At 38.0% G+C, this 20,920-nt stretch overlaps 1 protein-coding gene across 4 annotated transcripts in view; it reads left to right on the top strand.

The window, feature by feature from the left end:
- The window catches only part of LOC131049023 (nudix hydrolase 20, chloroplastic), a 275,682-nt gene that overhangs the window by 220,826 nt on the left and 33,936 nt on the right, over positions 1-20,920 (top strand). For 3 of the 4 annotated variants that reach the window (XM_059221517.1, XM_059221510.1, XM_057983019.2), the window contains one exon: positions 3,881-4,001. The exons of the other annotated variant lie outside the window; for it this stretch is intronic. In XM_059221517.1, the coding sequence (XP_059077500.1) occupies positions 3,881-4,001 (121 nt within the window). The remainder of the gene's footprint in view (positions 1-3,880; positions 4,002-20,920) is intronic. 4 annotated transcript variants of the gene reach the window in all.

The following is a 20,920-nucleotide window of genomic DNA, read 5'->3' as shown; positions in this document are numbered from 1 at the left end:
TTAATTTAATTAAAAGTGACTTAAGTGATTTATTTAAATATTTTAATGTTATTATAAAGTTATAAAGTAACTTTATAATAATAAAGTCACTTTAATATTATAATGTGTGAATATGTCTTTAATCCCACATTGGCCAAGAAAGTGTTCGAGCTCTCATAAGAAAGAATAAGAAGGGACTTAAGAGCTCATTTTATATCATCCATCCAGAGAATTGATATTTGTTTGTTATGAACTTGGGAGAAGAAGCCAAGGGTTTCTGATTCAGTCAGCCATTGGAGAGCGACAATTCTTCAGTGTTGCAACCATTTGAGGTGGTGAAATATCCACTAAATTTGGCATTTCAGGAGAGCTTCATTCTGGAGTTCTATTTGGGCTTTAAAAAAGAAGGGAAGACATCTAGGGTATGCAGATTTTCGAATATATATTAATTGCAGACCTACAGTTTCATTTGGCAGCCATTAAAAATCAGAATTGAAGCAATCATTTCAAAATACAATTGCTTCTACAGTATCCGTGCTACAGTAAACGCTACAGTACCGCCGTACGGACTGCTACAGTTCCGCGTGAACAGTACCGCGTGAATAGTGCCGCCGTATGGATTGCTACAGTACCGCGTGAACAGTATTTTTTTCAAAAAAATTAAAATTTGCAGTTGGCAGATTTTTTTCAACTACTGGGACAGCAAAAATCAGGTTTTTATCTTACATTGTAATGAATTTGTTTTCCAGGCATATTGGCCATAAAACAGAACAAACATTCCCTTGATAGTTTCGTAAATTAATTCCAGCAATAATATTATTGTTCCAGTATTATTTTAAGCATAGGAGTTTATTCCAGTATTGTTTCATTGCTCATTATTACCAAAAAAACACAAAAAATCTATAAACATTCAAAACCCAAAACAAATTCAAATCTATTGCATTCAAAAGAAACAGTCAGCAGAGGAGAGCCAAGTTGGGTTCTTACATTATGAGTTTCTGAGTTGTGCAAGAGTTCCTTTTATTGCTGGTTATTTTGTGTGTTAATCAGTTTGTCCAAATTTTCAGATATTCATTTTGGTGTATCACATGTTAGATAGTAATTTCAGTTTATGTTTTCCTCCTTCTCTTTTCTCAGCAAAACCATTAGAATAGTTAAGTTTAGGTGATACCCAGTTAGGAAGCCGGCCTTCTTCGGAGGTTCTTTCCAAGATAGGTGACCCACAAACCTGGAAAGATCCCATTTTTTTTCAAAGTACCAAGTTCTGCAACTTGGTGAGGGTGCAACTTTGGTAGATAACAAGAACATTATTGTCCATGAATGGGGAACATGAGTCAATAGGAGAGAATAGTACAAGGTACTATAAAAAGAAAGAATATTAGTGTCCATTGAAGGCCAGAAGAAGTAGCAGGACTTGATAATTCAGAATACACATTACACAAGCAAGTAAAAGTGTAAGAAATTAAACTCCAAGAGCTGAAAAACTAACTATCACTAAAATCATGGAATATCTGAAATAAAGGGGAGGGTGTGCTAGGGCAGAGAATCCAAAGGTATGAGGTATAAATCCCGGAGAAGCTCAAAAATGTAAAGCCATATTAAAATACACATAACAATTTTAATTAAGAGACCTCAATGGAACCATGTTGAAAGAGCCAATGGGCAAAGAAGGTTGGATATCAAAGCTGTCTAGACTCTATATTATGCATCAAAGTTTGAAGCAGGAGGGCCAATAGTTTCATCACCGATCACCATGAAAGAGCCAATACAATAGTTGTTGATGTGTGTAGGAGAATGAGCTTGGTGCAGGAGCACCTAGGCCAACCTACAAAACCATGAAGACAATGAAAATACCAAGAAGGTTTTATGAAGCAAGTCAAGTTGATTGGAGAGTTTTAGAACCAATAATGGCTTTTGAAAGCAATAAATCATATGTAATGTATAAAAGTCCTAAAGGTCCTGATAAAGGCCTAAGGACCAAAATGCAATGTAATTGGGCAAATGATGCCTAGGAGTCTAGATAGGTTGAATAAGGGTCTAGTATGCTTTAAATGATCATATCATGATTAAAACTCATTGATTTGATAGGTTTAGTTGATTGAATGCATTAAAAATGAAGTTTAAATTCAAAAATTGGACTTCCAACAGCTAGTTCCAGTTTTGGTGGGAATTAAGTTTTGGAGTTGTTTAAACATTTTAATCACTCTAATCAATTGGAGATCGGTTGGAGTTGGTTGGGGAAGGTCTTATAAAGTCCTTAAAGTCATTTTGGTGTGGTTGGATGATGTTGGTACGGACTTGTACGGACTGTCTCAGAAAATTAATAAAAAACTCTTTGTTTCTTGTCAAATCCTTGTTTTCTCATGCTTTCTTAGCATTGTTTGGCTAAGGGATCACCATTGCTGTACATTGGGGGTTTACTTGTTATTCCTTTAATGTATTAAGTGCATTTTGAAGTCTTGAAAGTATCACATTTTCATTTATTGCTGACTGTCCCAGAAAGGACAGTGATTTGCTCTTTAAATTTGTGAAGTTAGAAGGATGTATGGATCCATTCCATGAATAATGCCTCTGATTCTCATGGGATGGGTTCATGTTGACATGTACAATAATTTCCTAACCTATTTTTGACAGGAATTAACGTGAGTGCAGGTGTACACCATGGAAAGTGACTGAAAATACAAGAAAAGTGACTGAAAATGAGTGAAAATGGAGGCTAGGGTGTAGCAGCAGAGAATCTACTTGAACAAGGGGGGTATTTTATGCATTGAAGTGTCTAGACACACCATTGTGAAGGTGTTTGAACTTTGGTTGAGCCTCAAAAGTGACTGGAGGTGGGATTTTGAGAAAGCCCTAGTTGTAAGGTGGATTTAGTGAGGTTTTTGGAGTTTGGGTATCTAGGAGTGCAACCAAGACTTAAAACCTGGAAAATCCTTGGGTTGAGACCATAACAAGAGACTATACGGAAGGGTTAAGTCTGGAAGTGAGTTTGGAGGGTACTTCCTTCACAAAAGTGACCTAATTAGCCCTCACGGTGACTAGGGACAGCAGTTTTTTGAAGATTTTGTTCCAAAACAATCATAGGCAATATTTTGGGTGTTGATAGAGGTTGATATTGGGTATCTAAATCAGTCATAACATTGGTTGGTGTTTTGGGAAATGTGTGTGAAAAGAGCCAAAAACAGTCCAGCCGGCTACTAGGAGACTAGGCCTAGTGAAGGGCTAGATTTGGGTTTTTGTATCAGTTGATGAGTTGAGGTTTTGAAAACCTTAGAGACATGTTAGGTGAAGTTGTTTGATGTATGTGGAGGTGGAGGAAACACCTGATTAAGGTGAAGACAAGGTTTGAGCCTATTGAGGCACTTTGAGCATTTGAAACACCATAGGAGTGTTGGGGTTTGGGTCCATATTCCACTTTAGTTTGCAAGATTGCAACCGGATCCTCCATTCTCTGCATCAGAGCTGGGCTTAAAGGCATGGCTGGACAATCTAAGGAGAAAGCAGGGTAATCCTCATGGAAAGAGATTGTGAGTGAGGGGAATTGACTAGCATTTTCTCTTTTCACCAGTCATCTCAGTTATTTTTCTTGAATCTCACATGCATTTGCTTACTTTCTTGAAAGCACATAAGATTGCATCTCTTATTCCTTTTTCGTTTCTTCGAAAGCTATTTACCTTGAATAACATCTCCATTTATTATAACTCCTATGCCTATCTATTTTACATGTAATTCTGTTTTGCAAAGTGGCAGAGTCCTTTTAGCTCTCTTTCCTGCTGTGTTATGATAAGAAATACTTAATAGTAATGCCATTTCCATAAGATGAATATATATGTGAAAATACTTATTGCATTTCTCTTTCAATTAAATTTTTCTGAGCATATTTTAGAAATATACATGGCAGATGGAGAGGTAGAGAGGTTCATGCTGGTTCCAGTTTCGCAAGTAGCAAATGTCATTTACAAAACTAAACTTTACAAGCCAAATTGTTCACTTGTCATCATCGATTTCTTCTTTCGTCATGGGTAATCTCTCTCTCTCTCTCTCTCTCTCTCTCTCACTCACTCACACACACACACACACACACACACACACACACTCTCTCTCTCTCTCTCTCTCTCTCACGCACATGTACACACACATACGTGCACAAATACACATGTGCATGGATATGCTTAAGAAGAAATAACAGACACACATGCACACGCAGACATTTTACAATAAAGAGAGATAACACGCGTTCATGCTTAAATGCATTATACGAAATTATCAACACAAAATTGTACAAAAAGGTGAAGAAAAAGACATAATTAATCTTTTCTGCCTTTCTGTGGTTGCCATTTTGTTGTTTGGAATGAAGTGTGTAAAATGAAGAATATGTCTGTGATCAGATACCATTCCTAAACTTGTTCCTAATCCATGCTTTGTTCATATTATTCATGTGAATTGTTAGCAGGACTTAGGTTGAACAAAGGTCTATATCATCCAAGCCTCCTTATAACCACATAAAGTCCCTTTCCAAAATGGCCTAGCCTTGGGTTTGGTTTTAAGTCTCGTTACACAGTTTTGCATATACAAGAAATCTCTGTCTTAATCAGGGAAAACCTTATGGACTTTTCGGGCTGACTCACTAACTTTTTGACAGAAGTTAGATTCACCGATAGGTAGAATGTCACAAAAATACCAGTTCCCTAAAATTTACAAATAGATATCACTAATAGCTTACATGGATTTTTTAACAAATACTAGAATATAAATTTATTACTAATTTTATGAAGTTAATATTGGGTAACTATTCTATATCTATTAAAAATCCACTTATATAAATGCCTTATAGCTATTTATCAAGATAACTTTAGTAGAAATAACATAATTCGGGGTCTTTATGCTGATATGAAAGTAGAAGATTGTGAAATTTCATAAAGCACTAAAGTTCATTATTTTGCAAAGATATGCATCAGTTTTGGCCTTCTAGTGTTTTCCATTTTATTTCCTTGTGTATCAAATTTTTCAATCATGATTCATAAACATGTAGAATAATTTAGTTCCAACATGAATAGCCCAAATCAAATACTTTCTCATAAATTGCAAGATACTTTTTATAGAAAGCTCCCTTCTGGAGAGTTTAAGTGATAAACGTTAGTAATGCAGAGTGGTGGATCTCCTGGTAACTAAATGCTAAAGAGGTTATTTCCATTGCTTGAGATAAGTACTTATCAATGGCAAGGCTAATCCAGTATACAATTCAATCTGAACTTTATTTGTGAATGATATCAAATTTGACTCAAGGGGTTGTGATGTAATAGCAATGAGGGATACTCATAACAGCATAACCCAAGTTCAAATTCTCCTACCTCAATTAGGTAGCTCATAACTTGCATGGACATGTGGTGAGGCTGTGGTGTAAGAATTTTGGGGTACATTTGAGTGTGGCTTGTGTTTAAAAGGTCAAAAATGTGGTCCAAGCATACTTGCACCAGTGTTATGGGTGGTCAATAACCTCATGTAAGATTTGCCAATAAAAAACAAAATGTACACCATGTTAAACATATTGTACACTTGTCTTGGACAACCATGTTAAACATAATATACACTTGTCTTGGACTTGACAGTCTCCCTTAATCTTTTGCTTGTGATAATACTTTGCATGCAAAATATTAGCTGGCTGATGAAGTTTTCTTCATGAACTTGCATGGTGGTGTTGTCTTGCAATCTTTCCTCTGTCATTTCTTCATGGTGCTTCTTTGCAATTTGCATCATCTTCCTTTCATATTTGCAAAACAAAACAAGTATGGCATCAAATACACATAATATATAACCTTGATAGTTCCTTTAACTTGATATATTCTTTGATTTTATGTGTTTTGCAGGTTTGGTAAGAGGATTTAGAGAAAATCCCCTCTCATGAAGGAGCACTTGAAGTTGTTTTTCACTCCTAGAGAGGAGCACTTGAAGTTTGCTCCAACCCTGATGCTCATGAAGTTATCCTTAAACTTGCTTTGAACTCTCTTTCATTCATTTCCCTTCATTCAATGGGTTCTAACATTGAGTCTTCCCACCATTTATTGATGCAAACATGATAAAGTGTCCTTAGGGAAGGCCTCTAGAGGAAATTCGCTCCAAATGGTGTGCACATGAAGTTTGCTCCAATCACCTTGCTCATGAAGTTCGCTCCAAGATGGGAGCACATGAAGTAACCTTCTATCTTGCCTATTTATCTTCTTAACTCAAAATCACTCCTTCCAAGCATTAAATCGGTTCAAAGCAATGTTCTCATAAACAATCTTGCAAATTTACTCTTGATCACATGCACATGAAGTTTGCTCTACTTGGCTTCCACATGAAGTTCGCTCCTCTTGGCTTGTACATGAAATTCGCTCCTCTTGGCTTGCACATGAAGTTAGCTCCTCTTGGCTTTCAAATGAAGTTCGCTCCTCTTGGCTTGTACATGAAGTTCGCTCCTCTTGGCTTGCACATGAAGTTCGCTCCTCTTGCTTTACTCATGAAGTGAAAACCAAAATGAACTCTCCCTTCATTACTTCATTGTTTCATCAACTCAATCCTTAGGTTTTTCAAACCTTCATTCACAAAAACATGTCAAACTTACCTCATGAAGGCCTAAAATGAAAAATTCGCTCCTATCAAAGAGCACATGAAGTAAACTTTGCTCCAAAGAAGGAGTACTTAAGGTGATCTCAAATCAAAATCATGCTCACTATCTTCATTCAAATGCTCTAATTCACACTCAAACAAGGCTTCTAGGGGAATTTCACTCCAAAAGTGATGGTTATGAAGCGATCAGAATTCTAACTCTCCTATGCTCACTTTCACTCACTCTCTCAACTCTAATGTGTTATACCATGCTCAACATGAGGTCTTGGGATGAACTTTCACTCTGAGAGAGAGGCTCATGAAGTTAATTGAAATTTGGCACTTAGTGTTTTCTCATTCACCCTTTTCCATTCCATTGATTCAAGCTTGCTGAACTAGGCTCATGGTGTGTTCTTGCGGCACTTCGCTCTCATCTAAGGGCAGTTGAAATGAATTTCACTCCTCAAGAGGAGGACTTGAAGCTTTTTTGCCCTCAACCTTAAGCACTTGAAGTTCATGAAAATGTACTCTTAAGTTGCATCTCGCTACTTCATACCTTAGTTCATGTTTCTATATACTATAAGACCTCAAAACTCACCTTAAATGTGACTTCGCATTCAACATGGGGCACTTAGAAGTGAAATTCGCTCTGGGAGAGGGGCACTTGAAGTTTTCCTATCTAGCAGCCTCTCACACTCTTCGGTTGCACTCATGACGGACTTAACTTCTCATGTGATCTGGATGTTACTCAAGGCTAACAAACTCAGTCATTTCACACCTCACACAATGCTATCCACATAACTCCTGGCTTCCTGACTTTCTATACTTCTTCAAGGCAAAGGCTAATAGCTAAGGACTCTTAACACTACCCTAGAAAGCAGGAAAAAAGTGGGGGTCCCCATTTGCGTTGGGGCGATGTGTGAATACCTCACGACACTACTCTCATTAGTCATGTCATATGCAAGCTATGCAATATTAGCATCTAAGTAACCACATTCAGTAGTTAGATCCCAGCTCTTTGCTGCCCCCTCATAATTGGGCGTCTTATGTGATGAGAGTTGCAAGTTGGAAATCATAGACAAGTCCTTAGCTTTTTTATTTTAGCCAATTGGTTTTGCTTAATTGAATGGATAAAGGAATACGTGCTTTAGTTCTACTCAACCATAAAGGATCTCGTAACTTATTAAAATTGCATACAAACTCAATACATCATTTGCAAAACTTGAGATAGAATCTTTATTGCAAGAAGCTACAAGTAACTGGAGCCTTGGCCATGGATGTACCACCATTTATGAGCATTTTTCTCATACATGTCTTGAAGAGTGCAAACGACACAATTCCTTGAAAATATGAAGTGGTCAAACTCACTCAAGACAACACTTTGTATTTCTTTAGCTAAGAATATTCTGATAAGTAGGAGATATTATCCACAACAAGTCAAATTGTGATATTGCTATCAGGATTCAACTGCATAGTTTTCAAGTCAAACTCATTGACCCATGTTTCATGAATAGTGGTTCACAAGAACCCATCTCTCATGAGAATGAATGTAACAGTTAGCACTCATTGCATCTAGGTGATACTCACAGAGGTGAAGCATTGGGCCTTCTCGAGAGATCATCCATCCCAGTACTACTCCAACTCAGGCATGCTTAACCATGGAGTTTCCTCCAAGGTTAGACCCACTTAGCTTGCAACCCCATTTGCAAAACCTTCGACAAGTGATGTGCCTTATGAAACAATTTATTATAGAGCCCCTATAGCTCATCAATTGATAAGTAGGAGATATTATCCACAACAAGTCAAATTGTGATATTGCTATCATGATTCAACTATGTAGTTTTCGAGTCAAACTCATTGACCCATGTTTCATGAGTATTTGTTCACAAGAACCCATCTCCCATGAGAATGAATGGAACACTTAGCACCTCATTTCATCTAGGTGATGCTCACAGAGGTAAAGTATTGGGCCTTCTTGGGAGGTCACTCATCCTAGTACTACTCCAACTCAATTGCGCTTAACCATGGATTTTCTTCCAAGGTTAAGCCCACTTAGCTTGCAACTCCATTTGCAAAACCTTCAGCAAGTGTTGTGTCTTATGAAACATTCATTATAGAGCCCCTATAGCTCTTCAATTGATAAGTAGGAGATATTATCCATAGCAAGTCAAATTGTGATATTGCTATTAGGATTCAACCGTGTAATTTTCGAGTCAAACTCATTGACCCATGTTTCATGAGTAGTGGTTCACAAGAACCCATCTCTCATGAGAATGGATGGAACACTTAGCACTCATTACATCTAGGTGATGCTCATAGAGGTGAAGCATTGGGCCTTCCCGGGAGCTCACCCATCCCAGTACTACTCCAACTCAATCTATAATGTCCCCTACTAGGAGATTGCCTATTTCCCAATGAATTATCAAACATCACTATACATTTTTATATTTCAATCCATATTTCTTAAACTTTTGCATGAATTAGTATTCATAACACATTCGACATTCAGTACATTAAGTCCCACCTTAACTTCTTCTCTAATCCTAATGAGGGATGGGGATTTATTGTCATAGGGCTCTAACACCACCTACAAGGAGGTTCCCTCAAGGCCTAGGACTACGTCTCTACCCATCTTGGGCTCACCATCATTTTTCATGGGTTTACTCACCTTTCCCTACACACACCAACCTATCCACTCATTGGGCATAGTAGATGAATTAAGATTAGGCCACTAATATAATAGCATGTCATGCTTTATGAATGCACAAGTACATAAATTAAATTATATATATATATATATAGATTGATATATTGATAGATTGATATATTGATATATTGATATATATTGTGAATTCATTGATTATTATTCCTTAGTGTATATTATTAACAATGTTTCTGATATATATTATTTATTATAGTATTTCAGATTATAAACAATTGTTCTCTATCCATATTATTGCATATCCATATGAATTTCAAATAATTACTTGGCATTAAGTGAAATATGTTCATACCAGCTATGACCAAAGCAGTGAGGGTCGAATCTTCTTTGACCTGAAGTTTCACGCAATATTCATTTCCTTGTTTGCTGCCCTTCGATTAAGTATTGTGTTGGAGCCTCTAAAAATTTGTATTCCTAAATTATTTTCCCACTACTATCCATATAAATAGCCAAACCAAACAAACAAAATTGGAAGGCATTCACATATTAATTTCCTTATTGACATAATTAAATGTGTTTTCTAGCCTATAATTCCCAAAGGTCAACACTCAAGCCTTTATAACAAATCAAATGTTTGAGCCATCAATAGACCCTAAAGGAATCATACCCTTGTTGAAAACCTTGTTTGACAGTCAATAATTTCATATCTTCCAATATATCCCTAAAAATATCTATATACCCCACCTATAATCTCGATTGGATCATCATATAGTCATACCATGGAGTATCGCTATTTTGCAGGGTCATTATTCTATTAGATCAAGCAGCTTGCGAAAATAGCGACAAAGAAAATGAAACTTATAAAGGTATCACTATTTCGCAAAACACATATCTTATTATGTTGAGCAGTCCGTGAAATGGCGATATGAAAAATAGAGATTATAAAAGTATCGCCATTTCGCAAGACTCATATTCTATCATATAAAGTGGCTCGTGAAATGGCAACAAAGAAAATATAGTTTACAAAAGGTATCGCTATTTCACAATACCCATGTTCTATTATGTTTAGCAGTCTGCGAAACAGCAATAAATGGAGCTATGATCATAAGGCATCGCCATATTGCAAGAGGGGATCTAATGCAAAGTGGAGACATTGCGATATAGTGATAACATACTAACCCAAAGTATTATTGTAGTATCGCTAAAGGGATTATGACGTTGTGATATGGCAATGGCTTAAGGGATTATTGCCAGATCGTAGGATGGAGGTAGTTAACATAAAGTACAATTGCGATATAGCGATAGCAGTTAAAACCACACGCCACTATATCACGGGAAGCAAGAATATAGAAGAGACAAATGTTGCGATATAGCGATGAACATTGTCACCATGTCGCAATGAAGAAATAAAACTGCTAAGGTGGGTTTGTGATACTACGAAAATAGTAAGTCAAGGCAAGTTGAGAGTGACATCAACACGTCATAAATCAAGATTTCGAAAAGGTGGCGAAGTTGTTAATGGCACGCATGAATTAAATGAAGAAAAGACCCTCAAGAACCACCATTAATAGTTGATTTTTGCTTGAAATTTTCATTCCAAGCTGAAGAAATATACGGAGTGGACTTTGCGACAAAGGAAAACAGGCCAAAATCATTTGCGGAAACACAAGTAAGTAATTTGTCATTCCTTGAACTACAAGATTTCTCAAAATCCAATTAAATTGCTAGAAGAGTTCTTAAATTCAAAATGCCTAAGAAGAGGGGTCTAAAGAAGGTGAGAGTTCAAAAGGGAGTGAAAGCTTTGAAAGAAAACCTAGGTCATCCAACCCAGTGAAAAGGCCATTACAGAAGTCATTGCTAGATGCATCACCAGGGTCAGTAGACATCGGAGCTAAGAATGTATTTTAAGATAGGCTAGAGGGTTGTCAAGATGCTACAATTTCAATAGTAGGAAGGGATCTATTCTAGTATTTTTATAAAAACAGAGAAAGGAAGGTCCCAGTATCGAACCTCTAGACCTTGGATATAGCGAAGTTGATAGTACCAAATGTCTTCATTAATGTTGAATTGATTCTAGTCTTAATATACAATTATCAGCCAATAACCAGAACTGTCAGAATGCCTAGTGGAAACACCTTGTTAGTGGTCACAAAATCGGCCATTTTTTATTGTTTTATGCTGAACAAACATGCTTTGACTAAGGTTGACCTTGAGAAGTTTGATATAGACTATACTAGATTGAGGAAAACCTTTAGGAAGGATGAGCTTCCACACTACCAAAGGAGGGGCGTGAACAACAAACTTGTGGTGATTTTGGGCAATGAACCCTTTTTTGTGGAAGATTTCCTTGTCTACTTCCAAAAGACATATATTTCTTTGTGTCAAGTGTTAGGAGAGGTTGCCAGGGTGAAAATGCCAATGTCACTAATGTACATGACCATGAGAATACAAAATTCTGAAGTAAACCTTGAGTTTGACTTTGCATCTAAATTAGAAAGGAAAATTCATGATCATCTTGTGGCATGGAAAGAGAAGAAGAGTTGTGACTTCCGCCACTATTCTCTATTGTTTTATTTAATTTTTTATCAAAACAGATAAGCCTTCAGCCAGCAATTAAAACTAGGGATGGTAGATGATCAAGGAAATAGGTTACCAATGCAATTATGGTGTTATCTATGGGACATAGGGTGCAAGGATTGTAATTATAAGACTTTTCATGATTCATTTGTTATTGTAATTTTCCATTCCCTAGATCATCAGGTTGAAAGAATATCATTGGAATTGAGCAAAGTATTGAGGCCACTTGCTCTTGATCCTGAGAAGGGTCATACACACAACTTCGCTGATTGGACCACACCATTATCAGTGTATGGGTGTGTTGGTTGAAAATTTTGTACACTTGGGAAAATATACAAAATTGTGGTTTCAACCACAGTGTGAGTAAAACTCTCCTAATTATCCTAATTAAGGGAAGGCTCCCCCTATCTATCTAATACTAAAACTAAAATAGGATGGAACAACAGTCTTTCTTCTTTTTTCAAGAAAGCCAATATCCTTTTCTCTCCACAGAAAAGTGATAGCAGTTTAACGTAAAACAGCAATAACAACTTTTTGAAATGAAATGAGAGAAAGGAAATGAAGTTTCTTGAAAGCTCGGAGACTTCTGTCACTTCCTTCGGGACGGAACAGCAACATCAAGCTCAAAGTCTTGAATATGTGAAGTCCTATCTACCCTTTTCTATGCTAATGATATCAAGAACAAATTATAGTAGCACAAAGTCTGAAATATCTTATTCCCTTCTACACAAAACAATAAAAACTAGTATGAGCTCAAAGACTCAACTATTTCTTATCACAAAATCTTTTTCTAATTCTTCCTAGAAGAATGTTTACTCTAATTTATATTAACTTCCAATACTTGCAGCACAAAGACTGCAATCTTCGATTAAGCTCTCTAAGAAACACTTGCAAGGAAGATAATATGGAACACAAACTCAAGAATGTAGCACAAAGACTCAAACTTGAGCAATCTTCTTCTATTCCTTTCAATTCTTCAATTTACACATAAAAGCTCAAAGACTTCTTTGCTGCAAATTTGGCAGAGTTTTGCTTGCTTTCTAAAAGAGAAAAATTACAATAGACCCCCTCAAGTATTTATAGGAGAGGATTCATGAGAAAAAGGTGGGAGGATCCTAACTAACTTGAGAAATTCTCTCAACCACCAAGACTTATTCAATAACTACCTATGACTTATTCAAAGTTACAAGTCCTATTCTAAATTGACTTGTTACTCGTCTACTTGTAATTACAAAAGTGCAAGTAATGACTTGACTTGCAAAGTACAAAATGTTTTTACAAGTAAACATGTAAAAAGAGAAACTACAACTAAGAGATTACAATTTTGAAAAATGCAACTAAGTGCTGAAAAACACTTAGGTTGCAGCATGTGAAGACATGAATCCTTTGAACTTTTGGATGATCATTTGCAGCTCATCAGGATTCGGTTCATGGGTATTCTTTGCCACGATCATGGTTTTCACAATAACATCACTACAACGAAGGATTTTGGCATTATTCTTCTCAAGGAAGATTGAATTTCCTGCAAGAAGACTTGATAGGCAACCAAGACTTGAATAGATGTAACTGAAAATGGTTCACTCTTCTACTCATGATGAATCTTCAACTTTAGATCTGAGAGAACCCTTTATTCTGATAATAACTCCCCATTGTGATCCATGATATTGCAAGAATCTTTCTCACAACGAGAAACAATATCCTGAAATACTTCCAATTGCAGTCTCATGGTATCATCAATATCTTCAACAAGTGACTTGAGATCAAGAGCTTTGTTCTCCAAGAGCTTCTGGTATTCTAGATACACAACTCTCGAAGGAATAACCTGATGTTCTAGAAGAACACTCAATTTTTGTTGAGGGATTTTGAGCCAAGTTACCAAGCTATCTTCCACCTTTTCCAAGTTCTGTTTGAAAGTATTAGAAACTTGGCTCATTTGTTCTTCAATGGTCTTCAATTTGACCATCATTTGGAAAACCTCCCTCAATTTGTGCACATAAATCATGAAGTTGATCTACCCAAGATTCCAATGCTTGTACCTTTTGAGCAACTCTGTCAACTCCCTGAATTGATTCTTGTGAACTGGAAGAACTTGAAGGACTGCTCCCTTCACTAGCAAGTTTTGTGATTTTATGAATAGCTGCAACAAGTTGCCTATTCGCCTCTTCTAGCTTGTCTTTCTTCACTAGAAGCTCATCATACCGCTGTACTACTGAAGCTACGGATTGCTGGGCATCATGCTTGACCACTTCATGTGTTTGCTTACCCAATTCTATCCTTGTGACCTGTTGTGACCATTTCACACATTGCCCCATTAGAATGGGGACCCACTCTTTTTGCTTTTAGTTTTGCTTTCTCTCTGCTTTTAGGGTTTTTGAGTGAGTGAGTGGTCTGTCTGAGCTAGTTGGACTAGGGTTAAACCTTGGAAGCTCATTTTTAGGGTTTCATTCAAGTTAAGTCTAACCAAGTTTTGGAATTGTTAATAGTCTACTTGAAGATTCAAGATTGTCGGAATGAAGTATACCTTTCAAGAGAGTCAAGTTGGTTAGGTCAGGGATAGGACAGGTCTTAAGTCAGGTCTAGATTGAAGGAAGTTTTTTTTTTGGTAAAGTCCTGTTTGTTTTTGAGTCTGAGTCAGCTAAATGTGGTCAATGAAGAAAGGGAGTTGATTTGGTTAAATGGAGAATGAAATGAATCAAGGGCCTGAAAACCTAAATTTCGCTCTTGACCCTTCCAAAGGGCCCAGAGCGAAAATCTTTAGTAGACTGGATTTCCTTCACAATTTTGGCTGAGTTTTGACATGTTTGAGGATGGATTTAGGTGTTCTTGCCTAAGGATGAATTTGACCGATTTTGGAGAGCCAGATGATGCCTAAAATAGGATTTTCGCTCCTGACCCTTCCAGAGGGTCCAGAGCGAATTTCATTCTAAACACAATTTCTTGTTTTGAGTGGACTTGCAAACTGGTTCCTGGCCCTGAAAGTGATCTAACCTTGCCCTGTGAAATGGTTTGAGACTTAAGAATTGAGCAATTTAGCTTGGAATTATGAGTTTCGCTCCTGACCCTTCTAGAGGGTCCAGGGCGAAAATTTTATTTTGAGCTTATTTTTGCACTAATTTTGGCTAACTTTTTGTGCAAGGTCTCTTGGAATGAATATTGGACGTCACTTGATACATTTAAAGATTTGGAAGCATGCAGAATGATGAATTTTGGACCAGGAAGGCAAATTCGCTCCTAACCCTTCCAGAGGGTCCTGGGCGAAATTTTGAATAACCCTCATCTTGCAATGAAAAATGTCAAGTCTGTGGCATGAATGAAACAAGAATAAATTGCTTTTGCCTATTGAGGTTGTTTTGACTTTGAAAATGAAGGATTTTGCCTAAAACCAAATTTTCGCTCCTGACCCTTCCAGAAGGTCCAGGGCGAAATTTCTTCAATCACCTGTTTTCCTTGCAAAATCAAGTCAAGCTTGGGTTTGGATGAGAGAGGAATAGTGTCTTCTTTCTTGGAGAGGTGAAATCAACTTGAAATGATGATGGAGCAAGCCTGAATTGAGAAATTCGCTCTTGACCCTTCCAGAGGGTCCAGGGCGAAAATCTCTATAGGAGACATTTCTTTCTTGGTTTGGTTGAATTAAAGAGTCAAAGGCGTGATGAAAGGTGAAATGAACATGATGAAACCCCTAGGCACATTTGGAGATGAAAGAATGAAGGAGTTTTGCCTAGGAAAGGCAATTTCGCTCCTGACCCTTCCAGAGGGTCCAGAGCGAAATTCCTTGTAAACACATTTTTTAGCCTTCCTTGGACATAAACTTTATTCCTAGCATGGTGAAATATGAAATCCCACTTAGCAAAGAGGTTTTCAAGGTGAAAAGTGAGAGATTTTGGTCAAAATTGCAAAATTCGCTCCTGACCCCCTCAGGAGGCCCAGAGCGAAATTCTTGAAAGCACCTTTTCTTGCTAGATCAAAATGATTTTTGTGGTTGGAGTGGATGTAAGGAAGTATGTTTTGTCCTTTGAAGATAATTTGGATAGTCAAGAAGATGCAACCAAGCCTAGAATGGGAAAATCGCTCCTGACCCTTCCAGAGGGTCCAGGGCGAAAATAAAAAAACATGCCTTTTCCTCAAAAGTTTGAGCAAAGGTGAGCCTAGGCATGGGTTTAAAATGATGTTTGGATTGCCTTGAAGTGAAGAGAGTTTGTTGAAAGTGAAAGTTTTGAAGCCAAGGAGGAAATTCGCTCCTGGCCCTTCCAGAGGGTCCAGAGCGAATTTTCCAAGTCCTCCCCTTTTCTTGCAAATTCAAGACAAAATCTTGCTATTCATGACTTAGGTGGGAGAAGGATATGATGTTTTATGCCTTAGAAGTGATTTGAAGCTAAAAGAATGAAGGAATGTGCCAAAAAACTCAAAGTTCGCTCCTGACCCTTCTAGAGGGCCCAGTGCGAAAATCATGAAATCAACCTATTCCTTTTGAGTTTTTGCTAAGGCAAGGATGTGATAAGGTAGAAATAACCTTTAAGACCATGGATGAGTAATTGTTTGCTTCAAAACTTGATGATTCTAGGCCAAGGAGGAATGATCGCTCCTGACCCTTCCAGAGGGCCCAGGGTGAAAATTTGAAAAACCCCTATTTTACCTTACAGAAACAAGACAAACTTGGGTGGAATGAATAAGGAAGAATATTGCCTAACAATGAGTGAAGGATTCAACAAAAGATGATGAAGGAATTAGCCTGAGGAGAAAAAATTGCTCCTGACCCTTCCAGAGGGTCCAGGGCGAAAAACTCTAAAATCACACTTTTCCTCCTAAGTTGAATAAAACTAAGTCTGGAATGCAATGAAAGAGCCTATTTGGAGTGCCTTGAAGAGGTTTTTGAACTTTGAAAATGAAAATTTTGAGCCCAATTGTGAATTTCGCTCCTGATCCTTCCAGAGGGCCCAAAGTGAAATCCCCTTAAAATGCACTATTTCCTTCAAAATTTTGGTGAGATAACTCAGTGGTGCAAGGAAATGGATCCTGGAGATCGATTTGGAAGAGTTTTATGATCAAGCCAAGGTGGATTATGACCTAGGATAAAAAAATTCGCTCTTGACCCTTCCAGAGGGCCCAGGGCGAAATCCACAATTTCACCTAATTTCCTCCTATGAAATACCAAAATTTGAAATGCAAGACTTTAATTAGGTATGAATTAACCCTCCAGGAGATTTTGGAGTCAAGGTATGAAATATTTAGGACTAAATTGAGAAAATCGCTCCTGACCCTCCCTGATGGTCCAGGGCGAAATCATTAGCAAACTTCATTAGCCCTTGATCAAACGTTGATACGCTCCAGTTTGTGCTAAATCACCAAATTTGCTAACTTCGAAACATTGGGAGGATTAAATTAAATGCGCATTAATTAAGGCATTTTTAATTTAATAAATTAATTTTTAGGCCTTGAAATATTTAAAAAATTTTACCTTGGAGGCACTAAAATTAATTTTTAAAATTAAAAAATACAAATGAGCGCTCAAAAAAAACATTATTTTGCCTTTATAGGCAAGTCGGCCACCTTTTCAAGGAAATTTTATTTATTTTACCCCTTATTTGCTAGGTCGGCCTTATGCTTAATTAGGGTGAGCGCCCTATATAAGAGAGGAGTATTGTGTCAAAATGCAAATCATTCATTCATTCCTCCTTATGCGAATTTAGAGGAGCAGATTGGAGGAGCGAAATCTAGCAGATTGGAGGCGAATTTCTTAGCAAGTTGGGAGATAATTTCCAGATTTTGAAGTTGTTTGAAGGATAATTTCCAGATTTTGAGAAGCTAGTGGAAGGCGAACTTCTTTTGAAGGTTAATCAAGACAATTCATCCAAGAAGGCCAGCAATTCAATCCTTATCCAGCAAGATCTGATCTTGTTTCTTCCATTTACCAAGGCTCATAGTTAGGCTTTCAAAGGAGAAGGTATGAGGAATCAAATTATTTGAAGTTCTTATTCAAGGCTTGTTTTAATTTCATAGCATTTTTTTTAGAAAAAGGTCTAAGTCTTGAAAGTTTGATTCCATTAATTGAGAAATAACGAATTCTAGATTTTTCATTAATCTTCCCTTTGAGAAGTCTTAATTTCTACACTTTAAGATATGATGCTTAAAGACTAATTTTGAAATTTTTGTGTAGGCATCAAATGGCAACCCCCAAAGCCGGAGGAGCTACTAGTCGGCAGGCTCTCATCAAGGAAGATCAGAGGAGCGACGAATTGGAGACCAGGATCGTGTCTAAGTGGAGTAATATCGGAGACACCAACTTAGGAAACTTCAATGTGAAGAAGTTTCGAGAGGTCCCCTACATTGGCAAGCCATCACCTGTTGCAAGGAGGATAATTGAAAGTGGCATCATCAAGGCTGCAGGTTTCCCTCCTGTAGTCAAGCGTCATGAGCTGATGATCGAGTGTGCCCGCTACTATGACTCACAATCAAGGACGATCGTAACCAAAGATGAGAACATCTTAGCTTACCTTTCAGAGGAAGCTATAAGCGAAGCTCTTCATCTTCCAGATCATAAAGATATGATTTACAAAAGCTTAGAAGGAGCAAGGTCAATCTACGAAGATGATCCTGAGACTTGCCTGAATTTCATCAATAAGAATTGGTTGCTCAAGAGTCGGCCTCACTTGAACAAGATTCCCAATACACCACATAGGATCGACTTCCAGGAGGAATACAGGGATTTGATAACTTTACTCAATTGAGTTACAGGGGCTCCTCAGGCCGCCTTCTTCGAAAAGTGGATGTTCTTCTTCATTCAAATGATAGTCCAAGGAAAGGGAATGCTTCATTGGGCTATAATTATTAGCAATTGTTTGGACGTGCAGTTGAGGAGGCTAAGACCCACCAAATCATTCCACATGAGCTCATATGTTATATATGCCTTAATCAGGAGTTTCGAGTATGCAGGGCTACCTCACAAAGGAGTGATCAGAAGAGGACCCGGAGAAATGAGGGTTTGTGACTCTTATGTTCATCTGCATCATCCGCTTAGAAGTGACTACAAGTTAGTCAATGACACCTTCACAATGAACATTACCAGGATATTGCAAGGTGGGATTCACAATCGACTATCTCTGGATGCACAGGAGCTTGTGAAGAAGTATGGTGCATGGTTCATCCAGTTTCAAAAATTCACATACATCAGAGTTCATGGGTGTCCTTCACCTCCCTACATGTTGCCAAGGTATCCAACAGACAGAATAATACTACTTGAGGTGACCAGACAGTTGGCAGCTTATGCAAAGGCATCTAGACACAAGCACGGAAATGGAATTCCCGTGCCCATCATACTGGGGAATTCAGTTGAAGTATGTCCTAACACTCAAGCCTCGGAGGATGCAGAGAAAGAATTATCTTTATACTCATTCTCATTCTTTGCCTTGCGGGGGAATTTTGATCCTCATGGTTACATGGAGGAGACAGTCGGCAGGAAGTACAAGCATAGTTTCAGGTGGAGGATTTTTGGATGAATCTCCCAGGTGATTTAGAGGTTAAGAGAAGGATGCATTCCAGGCTACCCTTAGATCTTATCAGGAAATGCAAAGTTTATAGAGTAGCTGATCAAGCCCGGGACAATGGTAGATGCCTCCAGTCATCCTATGAGAAAGAGGACAAGGAAGTGAAAATAGATTGGAATGAGCCCGAAGTTTTAGACTTGAGAGCCTTGATGGCCCCCGTTTTATCATGCACTCGCAGATGGGTGGATGTACAACATCAGAAGTTGAAAGAGCAGAATGTATCAATGACATTCACTTTGGAGGCAAGACCAGAGGAAGGAGAAGCAAGCGTGAGTGAGAATACTTCTCATTCCAAAGGCTCAAAGAGGAAAGAAAGACCTGAGAAAAGGGAACCCACCAGGAAGAAGCAGAAAACAAACCCCGATCACCCAACAAGCACGTCTTCTCGACATGAAAAGAAGGCAAATCAAGGAGAAGATCAGGGGGAGATGGTATATGAAATTGATGAATCTATGGAATCCATGGTACAAAATGACAAGCAAGAAAAGGGACAGACACCTTAGCAGTTGACGAGTCAATCTCCCCAAGTTGATGCTAATGAGCTACATGAAGAGAAGAATGATGATGATGCGACATCTCCTTTCCGAGAGGATAGACCACTGCTTAAAGAAATACAAGTAAGGGAAACAAGATCCGCCATTCCGGATTGGTTAAAAGAGAGACTGACAAGGGTAGTTGTGGTTGAAGAGGAAGAAGATGTATTTGATTTAGAAAGCCTCATAGGAAGTTCTCAAGAGGTGATGGAAAAGAAGAAGGCCACAAAGATGTCCAAGGTAATTAGAGATGAGACAGGATCCAGGAAATTGCGAGTAGCTACACCAGTAGTGGACAAATATGAGGGTGAGATTCTTGCAGATGAGTATGACTTAGAAACATTTGAGCTTGGTCCACTTACCTCCGAGCAAACAATGGAAGAAGCAACCGATTCATTTGAAGCACTTAAAGACAAACTTAAAGAAGAAATGGAAAAGAATAAGAAGCTTGAGAGGGAGGTCAGTGCTTGGAGAAGCTATTTTAGTCATCTCAATCAGTCCTTGAGACATCAGGATCCGGCAGTATCCCCTTTACAAGCACTCCCTCTTGAATCAGTGGGTGAGGCAGAAAGAGTCAAGAGCTTGGTTCAGCTTATGAGCTCTTGGATTGATAAATCCCACACGGTAGCCGTTGAATTTGCAACGAGAATGATGAAGACAGTTCATCGAGCTATCCAGGTCCTTGAGATTATCCATAATCTAATGATAACTGTAGCTACATTCACTCACACTAGAGATGTTATCATTCCTGTCTTACAAGTGATAAGACAAACACCAAGACGGATTCTGGCACAAGAAAGGATAATGGATGGAGGAACCCATAATTTCTTACAGTGGTCAGCTCTGCTCCAGATGAAAGAGGTCCTTTTTGAGGACATCAACACTAGATGCAGTCAAGTTGAAGGTATCATTCATCCAATTCAAGATAAGGTATTTGACGTGTTATGTACCATTCTTGGTAGACGGATCGAGATTGAGACAGATGTGGACATCCAAGAGTTGGAGGAGAGAGTCAAGGTTATCTTTTGCAAAGAGGAGAA

This window comes from Cryptomeria japonica, chromosome 1, assembly GCF_030272615.1.
Source record: "Cryptomeria japonica chromosome 1, Sugi_1.0, whole genome shotgun sequence".
Classification (NCBI taxonomy): Eukaryota; Viridiplantae; Streptophyta; class Pinopsida; order Cupressales; family Cupressaceae; genus Cryptomeria; species Cryptomeria japonica.
The sequence above is the reverse complement of the archived record's forward strand: the minus strand, read 5'-3'. Positions and strand labels throughout refer to the sequence as shown.